At 34.6% G+C, this 14,695-nt stretch overlaps 1 protein-coding gene across 1 annotated transcript in view; it reads left to right on the top strand.

The window, feature by feature from the left end:
* LOC117243000 (probable chitinase 10) overlaps positions 1-14,695 on the top strand; it is a 29,426-nt gene that overhangs the window by 11,772 nt on the left and 2,959 nt on the right. Inside the window, exons 2-7 of the mRNA XM_033510116.1 lie at positions 10,579-10,660; positions 12,200-12,360; positions 12,762-12,999; positions 13,173-13,352; positions 13,495-13,618; positions 13,868-14,177. Of these exons, the coding sequence (XP_033366007.1) occupies positions 10,579-10,660; positions 12,200-12,360; positions 12,762-12,999; positions 13,173-13,352; positions 13,495-13,618; positions 13,868-14,177 (1,095 nt within the window). The remainder of the gene's footprint in view (positions 1-10,578; positions 10,661-12,199; positions 12,361-12,761; positions 13,000-13,172; positions 13,353-13,494; positions 13,619-13,867; positions 14,178-14,695) is intronic.

The following is a 14,695-nucleotide window of genomic DNA, read 5'->3' as shown; positions in this document are numbered from 1 at the left end:
TACGTTCGTAAATATCGCTCGAAAGCTTGAGATCGTTTGTTACGTTTGATCGTTTGAGAAGAGAACTTGAATATCTTGATGTGGGAAAAAATGTACATGTACGAGATTTTTCGTACGGGTTTTCGTTTTTCTTGATATCTTTGTCATTTTTTGCCAAATTGTGCCAAGACGAAGTTCGTTGGTTCAGAACAAGCGACATTGTGATTCTTCGGTTGAGGTTAGGTTCTTGGGTTGAGACTGTACAATTTTTCATTTAAATAGTAAATAATAAATTAGTAAATTCTAAGCACAATTTTTCATTTAAATAGTAAATAATAAATTAGTAAATTCTAAGCACAATTATTTCATCTCATTGGAATTTATTTAGAGGGAGGATATATTAGCATGTATTGAAGCAAGATGATATTTAAATAAAATGGATATGCATTTAAATAGGTTTAAATTTTATAGTGAGTTTTATATCTAAATTTAAGCCCACTTAAATAGCTATTTGTTTCCTTTGAATATTATTTTGCATTGGTAATAATTTCATAAAAACATAAATCTCTGTCGAATCCACAGGCTAATTACAATCGATAGCAAACTCTTAAGTTGCAATGTACACGCGTCGTAATTATTTCATCCAATTGGAATTTATTTAGATGGAGGATACATTAACTTGCATTAGGTTGGCAACTACGTGATTGCGGATTTTGCAATACCACCTAATGACAAAATCCGCAATCACTTAGTTACCAACCTAATAAAAGCTAATGTATCCTCCCTCTAAATAAATTCCAATGCAATACCACCTAATGACAAAATCTGCAATCACTTAGTTGCCAACCTAATATTAAAGCAAGATAATATTTAAGTAAAATGAATATCTATTTAAATAGGTTTAAATTTTATAGTGAGTTTTACATTTAAATTTAAATCTACTTAAATAGGTATTTGTTTTGCTCGAATATTATTTGGCATTGGTAATAGTTTCATAAAAATATAAATCTCTGTAGATTCCACAGGCTAATTGCAATCGATAGCAAACTCTTAAGTTGCAATGTACATGCTTCGAAATGAAATAGCAAGAGAGGTACACGCTTGAAGAAAGGAATTCGACTTGTTCCTAGTGTTACGATTAATTGAGAATCAGGAAATGGAGTCAATTGAAGGAAGGAATGGTAACAGTAAGGAAAAGATAGGAAAGTAGCAGGAGAAAGAACGAAATGACAGAAAGGAAGCAAATAGATGAAATATATGGGACAGATGCTTGTTCCTACATTTTACATAAATCAACGTGAGAGAATTTCTTCTCGGTTGGGAACGTTGAACGAGCCAAAGGCGTCGAGCATGATCTACAACGAGCCGAAGAATAATAGAAGGCTCGCTGGTTGCTTTCACCTGATTCCAGGTTAAGCGTTAATTGTACCGGTTAATAAAATTCGCAGGCCTGTTTTAAAAGTCCCATGTAAAAATCGTCGATCGTGCTCGAAATTCAAATTTCGGTGAAAGTAGGAAGACACCGGAAAAAGGTTGTTAATTGGCCGGCGGCAGAATTCACGAGTTATTTATCAATGACAATGCTGTTACTAGATTCAGTGAATTTTTATGCAATTCTGAGAAATATGAAAATACAAGGCTCACAAATATGGATTTCTATGCAAGCACGTACTTTGAAAAATGTAATTAAAAAGATAGAATCTTGGGGAAAAATTGTTTTACCTACCAAAAATTATGGAAAGCATAGTACTTTGAATGTTTCATATACCACGCATATATATTCATATATTATGCGTATTTTATGAACTTTCTCATCTTTGTATTTATCTTTCATGCATACGACTCCACAATCTATATAATGTATTCGATTGGCTCTAGAGGGGGACATATGTCTATTCTTGTCGCACAGTGGTTCGCTCTTTGTCTACGACCACACCTGCCATCTATCGAAAACGGTTTAAACTACAAGAAAGTAACAGGATCATAGAACGTGCGAGGAGGTAACTCAGCCTCTGTTAGACAAAGAGCGTGTTAGTGTGCGACAAGGACAGACATACGTCTCTTTCTAATTCATTGAATTTTCATTAATTGCACCGTTTCTGGGATAAATTCTCGCTCATTTGGAATCGTAGAATATAGACGGGGATCCCTGACAACATTTTGGCACCGTTTTCGACCGGAATTTGTACCTAATTATTCAATTTTTAATAATTATCTACGACGTACCCTCGTCACCCAGGGGCGACGCCGTGAATTTTCGCATAATTCTCGCTACGCGTGATTAATTTACGAACTTTTACGCACGAAGAACTTAGCGTAGGATCTAAGGAAGCTTCTAAAATTCCATACAGAGCGAATTAATGCCGCAAAAGATTGATATTTATGAAAAATCGCAGGCCCGTGCCGCGGTAGCCGCGACACTTACAACGATAATCGTTGATAACTAATTAGTTAAAGGAAAATTCCGGTCGAAATTGATGTGTGAATCTTGCCAGAGATTTTACCTTTATCGTACGATCCTGAAAGTCCATGAATTTTATCAAGGAAAAGCGTAATTAACGAATAATCCTGAAATTAGAGGGATAAGTACATCTGTCCACAATATAGCTTTCCTTGTCTGTGACGTCACGTATGTCTGTCCTTTTCGCACAGTAGTGCGCTCCTTGTTTAACAGGAATTGAGATACCTCCTCGCACGTTCTATACTCCTGTTACTTTCTCGCAGTTCCAACCAAATTCAATAGATGGCAGCATCGATCGTAGACAAGGAGCGCACTACTGTGCGACAAGGACAGATAATGGAAATTAGTTGCACCTTTTCACCACTACGTGGCGCTAGTGATGCACAAATAGCGCGAATTTTGATTTCGAAAAAAGCCAATTAGGAGGATTAATTTACGATCTTTTGCTGTTGCATCTTCCTAATTGAACCCTCAGCTTTCTTTCTTACACTATTCGAACCTCGAATTGCCTCTACGAACGTTTACAAACATTTCGCAAATCAACATTTCCCAGTTTAATATAGTACAACAATTAATTTACCACGTTGATAAACGAGATACAGAAATCGTTATATAAATCGTTGGACGAGCCGTATGTACACGAAATGATGATTCATTTGTAACATGTTGCAAGATCAAGTTGCCGTATGTATGCCGGTCGCATTAATTACGGGGAACATCGACCTTCGTGGTGTTAAAAGCTTTCACGAATAAGCGACCTTATTATACAATGTCGCACGCCATGAGGTGTCTTCGAACATTTCCACGATAAATCAGCGAACTATGAATATTTATGTAAATCTGCATCTTACCGAATGGAATCAAAAAATGGAATTATTTCACCTGAACACTATCCTTCGTCTGGATAAATTTTTATTGGATGGCAGGGGTCTGTTGAATAAAAATGCCATAGTAATACAGCGATAAACATGCTTCGCCTGAATAAATTTTAATTGGACGAAATAATTTTATTAAGCACAGATATATTCGAATAAAGTACAATGTAGAGTACACCATGTGTTATCAACAATTTGCCAAAGTTAGCAAACCAATAGACTAGCAGCATTTCTTCGGCGACTCTGTATCTTCTTTTAAACTAAAACAGTTCTCTTCTTTTAAACTACAACGTTCTTCAAAACGAATTAGATATTTAGAGAATTATTAAATTAACGTTGATTGTCTAAATTGTGGCATTTCGCTTACATACAAAAGACGAGTCAACTTGTTTGTAATAAAACAAATAAATAACTCTCACAGAAAGAAAATATCCATTTAATTTCTATAAGTGATTGCCACTAGGGATTTTGTCACTAGGTGGTATCGCCAACCTAATAAATTCCCCAGAAATGGCTACTATTTTTACCTAAGCCATTCAAAATTACTTTGTCCGAATAAGTTTGCCAAATAACCTTACTTTATCTGAAAACACTAAGAGTATTACAATGACTCTGTATCTTTGTGCATTTATGAATAACAATGCACGCCTAATAAATTGCAAAGATGTACATGAATTCTTTAGTTACGTTCGTAGAAACATAAACTTGTATCGTATTTAAATTCTTAAATAAATGCATCAACTTCTATTTATCGCATTTTTATCTCTTCCTGTTGCACGCCTGCGTAGTAATTATTAGGTTGGCAACTAAGTGATTGCGGATTTTGTCATTAGGCAGTATTGACAAAATCCGCAATCACTTAGTTGCCAAGCCAATAGAAGGGAAGAGAAGAGAAGAGAAAGAAAAGATTAGCTACATTCAACTAGTGGCTGAGCTCTCGTAACAGTTAAATGAAGAAAACTAATAGATAATATGTCATGCAATTAAGTCCATTCGTTTCAGACGAACGTTCTATTAGGTTTCAATCTAAACGATTCCATGTCCAATAGGAATGATCGTTGCCGAGCTTTCATAAAACTTTAATTAATTCGAAGATCGTAAAGGAACAAACCTACGAAGTTGCTAGATGATCATGTTCGTTAGATTAAATATGTGTCGCACAAGGCAAGCATTTATGAGGTTACTCGTTACGAAGATACGTGTTTAGATGGAATATATTGACTACAAAAGCGTAGCAACGACGACAGTTTGTTAATTAATGAAGCGAATGATGTGCCAAGACAAGAAGAAATAGCCATACTAAGGTGGACTCGTAATTTTGGTTCGATATGCTTGAACATCCACAATTACAAGAAACACTTATGAAGATATTTAAATTGGAATTAAAGGAAAAGGAAGAAATTATAGAATAAATTGTGCTATCGTTTATTTATTAAACGTTATATTAGACGATCTATTAATTGAAAATTAAATAAATAAAAATTACAAAACCTGAGAAATATCGCGCAAACATGATTCGATGGGGTGAACGCTATATTCCAAGCGAAGAACTGGACGTGATGGTTTTAGTTTACGTTTCTATGGGTTGAGAACCGTTCGAACGTCAATCGAAGCGTCACATCAATTTCACAAATTGCTTTATATTTACCGTGTAATAATTTGACGATGGCATTACAATAAGCTGTGTCCTCTGGACACAAATAAGGAATGTGAAGCTTCCCTGACCAATCCACGGAAGCAATGTTAATAGAGATGAGAACCTTACTTTCAATAAAGCACAGCCTGTAATCTGAAATCTCGTTATTCGGTTATTTCCCTATTATTCGAACACGTTCTTGTCTCGACGATCCATTATCCAAGTGATCGTTTACGATTACAGGTTGCCTCTCTTCATCTTGGAAGAAATATTTCATCGAGTCTGTTCATAACGCGGTACCATGCAAGTTAAGTGGCGTCCTTACAATTTTCTGTGTCTCTACTGAATTTTATAATTAAATAAATCCTTTTATATTCCTGTATCTGTAAAATTTGAACCACTAAGTTAGAATAGTTAAAATATTACATAAAATAATTGCCCGTGATCGTACGGAATTTAAACGTTGCATTAAAGTGATATTTCAATTTTTAATTATTTTTATTATTCGAAATCGAAGAATTTATAATAATATGACGCGCCAGTGTTTTTCAAATCGTGGAGATCTCTTCGTGTCTTCGGTTTACGTAGATCACTTCCACGTAGTATTTATTCTATTATTCTGATAAACCTTGGCAAAATTATTTAACAATTTTCAATAACTCTTTTCGTTAGAAATTTCATCCGTCATTTCGTTAAAATAAAGAAATAACGAACAAAAGAAGGAGAAAAACAAAACTTCGCCTATAATTCATCCAGATATATGATTACAGTGTTAAACTGGACAACGTAGCTATTTTTCGCATCGCGGTTTCGCGGGTAATCGTTGGCGGCGTTTCCATGAAACGGAACGAAACGAAACGGGAGCGAGAAAGGAGGTGAAAAGGGTAAACGCGACTGAGAATGGGGAATATGGCGAAGAAGAAAGTTAAACGCGGTCTCTCACGGTACTTTATGCTACTTTTCTCTCCCGACAAGAAAACGTTTTTTTCTTCCCATTAGACTACTAGCTTTGGTCGGTTCTAACTTCCAGGTATAGTAACCTTAAGGCTCGTTTAGATTAGTCAAATCGTTCGACAGCAAGTGCCCCATATCCAGTTCAAGGATCTCGAAACCATTTCACTAATATGAAACTGCTAGTTGGAAATTTCGACTTATTCAAAGTCAAGTGACTTGACCAATAAGAACGAACAAAAGAAGAAATTTATATATAATAAATAATATTTCTGTAGAATGTATATGTGATGGATATATGAATAATCTCCTTTGCAATAGGCTGTTTGTCCGAAATACGAGTAAACATACTACTAGACATATAAAATATAGTAAAATATAGTAATACTTCAAGCGAAGTAAATAACAGGCATCCTGATGAAGAAATTTCAAATTATTTGTATCGACTAAAATTTTTACAGTAATTTTTGTGTCAATTATTAACTTCGATTGGTTCAAATAAGCTTAATTGAATTTGTCATTTGATTTTGACATAACTAAAATTTGATGTGAAATTGTTAGAAAATATTAAATACGATATTTCAAATCTTCTTCTTTACACAAAATTATAATTAATGATTTGTAAAATTTATAGGAAAATAATAATGTAAATCTAATATAACATGTAATAAAAAATATCTATACAATAAACTCTATAATAAAGAGTGTTTATTCTTCAGGCGTAAGTAGAATGAGACGCTACTGTAGAATGCGAGGCTACAGTAGAATGAGACTTCACGAACGCGGCTTTACGCGGCTACCGCAATTTTTCACGCATCGACAAACGAATTGATCGAAGAGAAAAATCGCTTTTTATGGCTCTCGTCCCTTTCCTTCCCGCCTCGCTAATTACATTCGCTGGGCTGTTCGCTCATTTCCGTGTCGTTTCACTTGTGCTCGGTCACGTTCGAACAGTATCGAGAAATATGACACACTTATTACATTATGGCTGAGCGTCGCGTCGTTTCTACTGTTAAAATTTGATTAACCGAAAATTTAATGGATTTACTTTTGAATCTTTATTGGCAACTTATTCGGCATCTGAAAATGTGCGCTCTGATTTCACTTTAGATTGTACAGAAATGTTTTGTGCCTTGCTTTTCCATCATATACGGGGTGTCACATATCAACTGTACTCACATAATGTTGTTAACGATCTGTGAGTAAATATAAGAGAAAAATATCGTACAACGAGCGATGTTCGTATCACTTAAACATTATTCGTGTTCGTACTAAAACATGGAATTTATTTTTAATGATTAATTAAACGAAAGGTGTTGAAAGGTTAAGATATATACAGAAGAGAAGAGTAAGATATAAAAATGCCAAAAGTCGATGCAACCAGAAGATAAAGAATAAAGAAATTGCACTTTTTCCTCGAATTTATTGAAATTTCAAATAAAATATGTGCGTTGATAAATAGTAATAGATGATATATTTCTTTGATAAATAGTGAACTGTTAAAAATAAATAATAATCGCTTATGTATATTGTGCGTTCATAAAGTCTCTTAAAAAAAGAAAAAGTAGGGACATAATGGCTACGAGTTAAGATAATCTTTAATATGTGCTGTGTTTCAATATGTTTCACGATAAAGCTACGAAATTTCGTAAAATAACAGGATTTATGTAACACGATGAGGGAAGAGAAGAAAATAGCGGCGGCGAAGAAGACAAAAGAAAAAGGGAGAATGGCGCGTACTGCGGCCGATATCGGCAAACTGTATAATCGACGAAATAATTACGTTCTCCCCTTAATAGGCGATCTTGAGAATCGATTTCTCTGATCGTGGAGAATCGACGATCGAACGTTACCTCGCGACAGTTAGCGATACGACGTTGGCTCTTGGCTTTCGAAAATCTGTAACGCCAGTGAAATTTTCACGGATGGTCGATCTTAGCTGGTCAGCCAACTGCGACACTGACGAACCGATTCCTTTTTCTTCTCTTTTCTTTTCTTTTTCTTCGCTGATTAACTCGCTACTACGATCTAAACAAGATACATATTCGCATTAATGTTACAGCGCTATTCAAAAGTGTTACATAGACGAAGAAAATATTTTGTTGTTGCTAAACTATGGATAATTGTGCAAATTTTTATGTACGCGACTAAGGAGTCACTCGCAAAGATCTTCGTATATTCTACAAAAAGGATTTTATAATAAAATGAAATACCACAAAATTTCACGCCGAAGTTACGCTATGTATTTCGATGTAATTTAGAGTAATTAATATTTTGGCTATCGCCTCTTTTGCTCCGCTTCCGACTGCAACATTTTCTTGATAGCTTCGTTTTCTGTAATTTTTTTCGTAGCAGGTCATCCTCATAAGTAACATGGATCGTGTGAAAAAGGAATTTCCGTTACTATAAAATACAAAGTCGAGGCATTCGGTTATTCGTTAAGAATATGACGTTAAAACCATTTATTTGTTTTTTAATAACAGATATAAATTTTTCTACGCAATGGAACTAGTCTACGATCCTTGTATCGGGAATAAAGTGGAAATAAGAGGGAAACAAAAGCACTTGTCTGCAAATGTACATACAAAGTGGTTTTGAAAGCATCCGTTTCTAGTTGTGTTCTTTAATCTACGCGCATTGTGCTAATTAGCTAAGCTACGCGAATAATGAACATAAAATGTATAACGTGGAATAATTGCAAACCTAATAAAGACTCGGCTAATTGCCACGCAAATGACAATAGAGTGAAAATATTGTGAAAAAGTTCTCTTCGCCGGAGAATGTAATCGGATTTTTAATCAGTTACCAGTTCCTCTCTTATCTCGAAACAACTCTGGAACGCTCTGTGAAGCAGAACTCTACTTAGATGCAGTATTACAATTGGAAACGCTTTCACAAGATTTCAGAGCGCGTAGTATGTCGCAATATTCTTTTATCGCGATACGTTGATTAAGTAAGGGATTGAAAATTTATAAAATATACGATAAATTCACAAGTGGGCGTCCTGTTCTGAGAATAAGAAGAAACGAGAAAAGATCGATTTTTTTAGAAATGGGAAAGGTCAGACATACTTTTTAATAAATAGCATAAATTCTGTAGAAATTTTTATTGGGATTTACTCAGACGATCTTATTTAAGATTTAACATTTGGAATATTATAATAGGATATTTTATAAAATTAATTATTAATACTGTACTTGATTATTATTATTATGATAATGTTAATTTGAAAAGATAATTAATATCTTGTTTCCATTCCTTTAGAAAATGATTTACATAGCGTATTAACGGTATTCTTTAGTTGCTCTTTATCCGTGCCAAATATAAATGAAATTTCTAAAATAAAGCCTTCTTATTGCAGAAAGCATTCAGTGTCTGGATAACATAATTATTAATGGCTTGTGAAACTCGATAGGAGAAATTGTTCACGGCGCCAGGAAACGTTTAAACAAATAAACGATATTACAATTTTACGATTGTTTATAATGAAACGAAACTTTCCATAAAACCTTTCTTGAATGTAACAGCTTCTCGTTTCCCACGCAGACTATTATACCCCATTTCGGTTAAATAGGGAAGTTTACGATTCTCAATTTTCGATTCAGTAGGTCTTGGTAATTGATCGTGGAAACCGCAAATAACTTTCTCTGGTTTTTGTAATGGTGTTTGTCGTGACTAATATCTCATCGTAAGCCCGCATTTCTTTCTCCAAATGTAAGAATAATTCGCCAGAAAAATTTCACGAATCAAACGGCCAGCTATTTCTCCGTATTCCCTTCATAATATTTGTAATTTTTAACGAAATACATTTTCACTATACCTCTCATTTCATTTCACATATTCACTATTCATCCTATGGCGATAGAAGATTCGTCTCTATTTACAGTGTGAAGTTATTCAACAAAAGTTGCATAATACTGCGAAACAACTATGTATACGTATTACGTATTGAACGAGACTGCTTAATCGTAAAAGAAATGAAAAGTTATGTTTTCAATTCTTCCGGAGATTAATCAAACTTTTAACTTTGTATTTCTCAACGAAGTTCTCTTTAAAATCACATGTAAATTATATAGTTGCATTATTCAAAATAACAGCACCATTTTTATCACTTCGTAAAGTGTGTTATTTATTGCATGTTTAACAATTTCTGCATCATTAAATATAACAGTGAATAATATTCCCTGCATTAAGAATTCCCTCCTATTAAGTACGTGTACCACCGTATGGTACACGTGCATGTACCACTGAATAATTTTCCACTCGTTGAAAGTCGTCCACATTGCTGAATAATAATGCGACAATAACTTACCACGATCAAACGCTTGTTCGCTACATGAAGCTAATTAAACATCTACGAGCTAAACTTCCACCTGTCTAATACGTTTTTTTAAAAAAAGAAAAAATTCGACGTTTAAGTTAGGTGATTGATAGGTTTGAGCAACACGCGGTATAAATCTGAACGTTTCCTCAACGGTGACCGCATTTTTGTTAGTTTATCGACCCGAACGAGCACAAAGAAGAAAATGGCCTCTCCGAGGCGGACTGAATCGGCTCCTGGTGATCGAGATCCATGAAAATATTTCGATATTTCGCGTTTGTTTCCCGGTCAAACATTTAGGCGTAATAGCAGCGACAGGTTCCACGGATCAGTAACACGTTCACTTTCTTTTCAGGTGTCGACTAGCAGAACGACCTGTTGTTGGCTGCTGCTCGTCTGCTTCATCGTACTTCTCGCAACTCTCGACAATGCTGAAGGTAATCACTTACCAACTTTCCAATGATATGAATCTTTCGCTTATTTTCCTCTCTTAACGTAATACCAGTTCGTTTCCTCTCGTTTCGAAATATCAGGGTAATTGGTACTGCATATCGACGACGGTTTGCTAAGAGAGCGATACAAGCGAAGAAAGTAAATTTTTCAGGAAATCAGTTCGAGATAAATAATTATTAATTACTCACACATTTACTGATAGCTTATTTTACTTTTAATTTAGTTAGTACAGCGAGTTTTGGATTGATAAATCCCTGTGGATCGATAAATGGTAAAATATTGTTTCTTACGTAGGAAACAGTTAATTATCATTTAATAATTGTGACATTAACTCGCTTTCAGAGTTTATTTTTGCAAACATAGCGTCTTAAAAAATTAATCGCGTGCCAAGCCAGCTCTTACGTATGTATTATGTGATATGAATGCGTTACCGGTATATAAATTAACGGATGGTGCTCGAAAAGTAGCCGTAATTTAGTCTGCTATGTGTCGACTTTTTCTTCAGTTTTGGACCTGTTCAGATTTTACATTTTTAATTCAACTTGACCAGAGAAGTGCGATAAATAATTCGATCGATAATTTCAGTCTTCCTATTCTTGTTAATTCGTTTCCCTGTCAAGATAATTTTGTTTGAAATCCGAGTACATACGATCAATCGTTCGACTCGCTATACCTGAAAATCTACAATTTTCTCAGTTTATATTTAGTTTCATTCAAGAAATGTTTCTTTCAAATTCTTTAACGTTCTAAAAGTGGACGTTCTAAAAGTGAAACTTTTATTCTATATATTTCAACTATAGACAAATATTTTTCTGGTCAATGTATAAATATGTGATATCGCTTTGAACGAATCGTCAATTTTACATTATTTCATCGTAAAAGCATATGTAACGTATATTTCATCATTCGGTTTAAATTATTTCTACAACCATTTTTATTTTTCAAAAGACAAGGTTGCGGAAGCAAAGCACTATGTAGAATGAGCGAAAGGCGCTAATCTCCATTTTCGTCTCTTCATTACAAACATGAGTCATTATATAAGAATGGCCCACATATTCTCAAATGATCAAAGTTATGTAAACTGGTACTAATATTTCGAAAAACTTTCTCGGGCAAACGTAACTTCTCTTCTAAGAGCATTTGCATAAACGTATGTATCTATGTTAAATATGTTTTTTACACTAAATTTGCAAGAATTTGCAATTTACACTAAGACAAATTTAACAGTATGTACCTTTGTATCAATGATCAGTATATATTTTATGTTGGTTATCTTTTGTCTTTGTTGTATTATTCATTACCTTTGTGATTGATGTTTCGAAAGTTCTTCGCCTTTTGCAATAATGAATTCTTTTGAATAATTTTTATAATATTTCCAGAATAAATAATTCCAGAATAAATATCAAGTAAATAGAACAAATAGAGTTGAACATGCAGTGCCAATATCTTACCTATCTATTTCTTTATTTCAACAAGAAAAATCAATTTGCAACGCGTTAGTATAAAAATAATGCGTGAAACAGGTACAAGGAAAAGATTTCGCAGACCGGCAACCGCCGCCCCATCGATCTCGAGCGATCAGGAAGTCTCAGCAAGCGTGAACAGATTCAAGGTCACGCGAAATCGTATCAATAATAAGAACAAGAAGAATGAAATTCAGACTGGTAAACCGGAGGACTACAAGGTAGGTATGATAATTATTGTCACATATACAATGGTATAAAGAATTCTGTACTGATTCGTGCAATTCGCTGAAACTATTTAACTATCTCGGTGTCATGTAATTAGTAATTTAAAAAACCTACGTTTACGCTTCAGCAACTTTGTTACTTGTATTCCAAGAAACGAATTCTTTGAAAAAAAAAAATATTACAAAATATGGTGTAATTTATGATACAATTTACAGTAAAATTTAATTTATAATAATTTTCTTCTTTACGAATTCTTTAACGTAAAAACTTATGTTTTGATCTTCGTAATATCAGAAATACCCACTTGTTATTTCCTCGTTATTTACTTTCTCAAGGAAATAAATGAGAGACGAAAAGCAACGAAGGAGTCGTAATGTAGTTTTAATTTGTACAGCTTGTATGTTACTATACAAACTGGTCTCAATACCGGACGAAAATTGGGAAATTTTTACCCGAAGACATACAACCGGACTTGTGTACGCACATCATATTCGCCTTCGGTTGGTTGAAGAAGAACAAGCTGACCAGCTTCGAGTCGAACGACGAAACGAAAGATGGAAAAACTGGACTATACGAACGAATCGTGAATTTAAAGAAGGCTAGTCCCTCTTTGAAAATTTTACTTGCGATTGGTGAGTATCTTTGGGAATATATCTTCCTCGAAGATGGATGGATTCAAATATGTCAGGAAGAAAATTTATACCTATTTATTTATTAACAAATTGATCAAAACATTGAATAGTGTATTTTAAAATTTCTGTATATGAAGATTTATGAAGGTGTCATCGTTTATAATTTTAATCAGGTGGATGGTCGTTCGGCACTCAGAAATTCAAAGACATGTCCTCGACGAGGTACGCAAGGCAAACCTTCATATACAGTGCCATTTCGTATCTGCGTGATCGAAATTTCGATGGCCTCGACATCGACTGGGAATATCCGAAAGGAGGAGACGACAAGAAGAACTACGTTCTTCTGTTGAAAGGTAAATACAGAATTAATGCTAATTGGATTCTCATTACGCGTGCTATATGCTCACAGATAATCCACTTACAAAATCTACTTCTACATTGTAAAACTCCACACAAATTATCTAATTATACTATTCCATTTATTTACATCTACAGAGCTTCGAGAAGCGTTCGAAGCTGAAGCTCAGGAGAAGAAAATGCCGAGACTTCTTTTAACAGCTGCTGTACCGGTTGGTCCTGACAATGTGAAAAGTGGATACGATGTACCAGCAGTTGCTAGGTAAATCGACGTAACGAAATTAAAATTTCTTAGCTTTACGCTTCATTCAATAGAAGGATAAATATATAAAATCTGATAATAAAATAAAACAAGAAAACTTATAGACCATAGGTTTTTATATCGTTACACAAATTATTGCAAAATGGAGCTATCTTCAATTGTAAAAAGAAGAAATATAAAATTCGTCGTTTTGACGATTTTGCTAATTCCATTGTCAATGGGTTGATAAAAATCATTATATCTACTTAGCTACCTAGACTTCATCAACCTGATGGCATACGATTTCCACGGGAAATGGGAGCGAGAGACGGGTCACAACGCACCTTTGTACGCTTCTTCGTTAGATTCCGAATGGCAGAAACAGCTTAGTGTGGATAACGCGGCCTCCATGTGGGTCCGTTTGGGTGCCCCTAAAGAGAAACTGATCATCGGCATGCCGACCTATGGCCGATCTTTCACTCTCTCGAACGTCTCCAATTTCCGTGTTCATGCACCTGCCAGTGGCGGTGGCAAGGCTGGCGAATACACCAAGGAATCCGGCTTTCTTGCCTATTACGAGGTACCTGCGATCTCTTGCTTCTGAACGTGACTCTTGCTTCACCCAAAGTGCCATTTTACTCACTGAAACTTGCGTGGATCGTAAATTTAAATCAAACTTTTTTTAACTCGCGAGGTCCTTAGATAATCGATCGATTAGATGCTTTCCCCGTTTCTTGCGGTTAGAAATTTATTATCGCTTTATTCCCGGTTGAAGGTAGTTAAAGGGTAAGCAATTTAGCTGTCTGTTTGATTCTAATAATAAGTGGGAATGGTGATTACTGGGTTGTGTGATTCAAAGGGATAGTTAAAACGATGGTTTTAAGGAAAAATGTAGATGTAGATACAGTGGCTCGCGAAACTATTTGAACGCTTATAGAAACTCTTTATGAATATGTTACACAAAACATTTCAAAAAGTTTAATACAATATCTACGCGTTTACAAAAATTTTCCAGAGTAAGTATTCGAGTATGTGTTTAATGAGTCACAGTATAGAGATGTTTGAATGGTTTTGAAGTTTGATTAACTTTTTTGAATG

This window comes from Bombus vosnesenskii, unplaced genomic scaffold, assembly GCF_011952255.1.
Source record: "Bombus vosnesenskii isolate JDL3184/JDL3185 unplaced genomic scaffold, Bvos_JDL3184-5_v1.1 scf7180000013265, whole genome shotgun sequence".
NCBI classification, from domain to species: Eukaryota; Metazoa; Arthropoda; class Insecta; order Hymenoptera; family Apidae; genus Bombus; species Bombus vosnesenskii.
The sequence above is the reverse complement of the archived record's forward strand: the minus strand, read 5'-3'. Positions and strand labels throughout refer to the sequence as shown.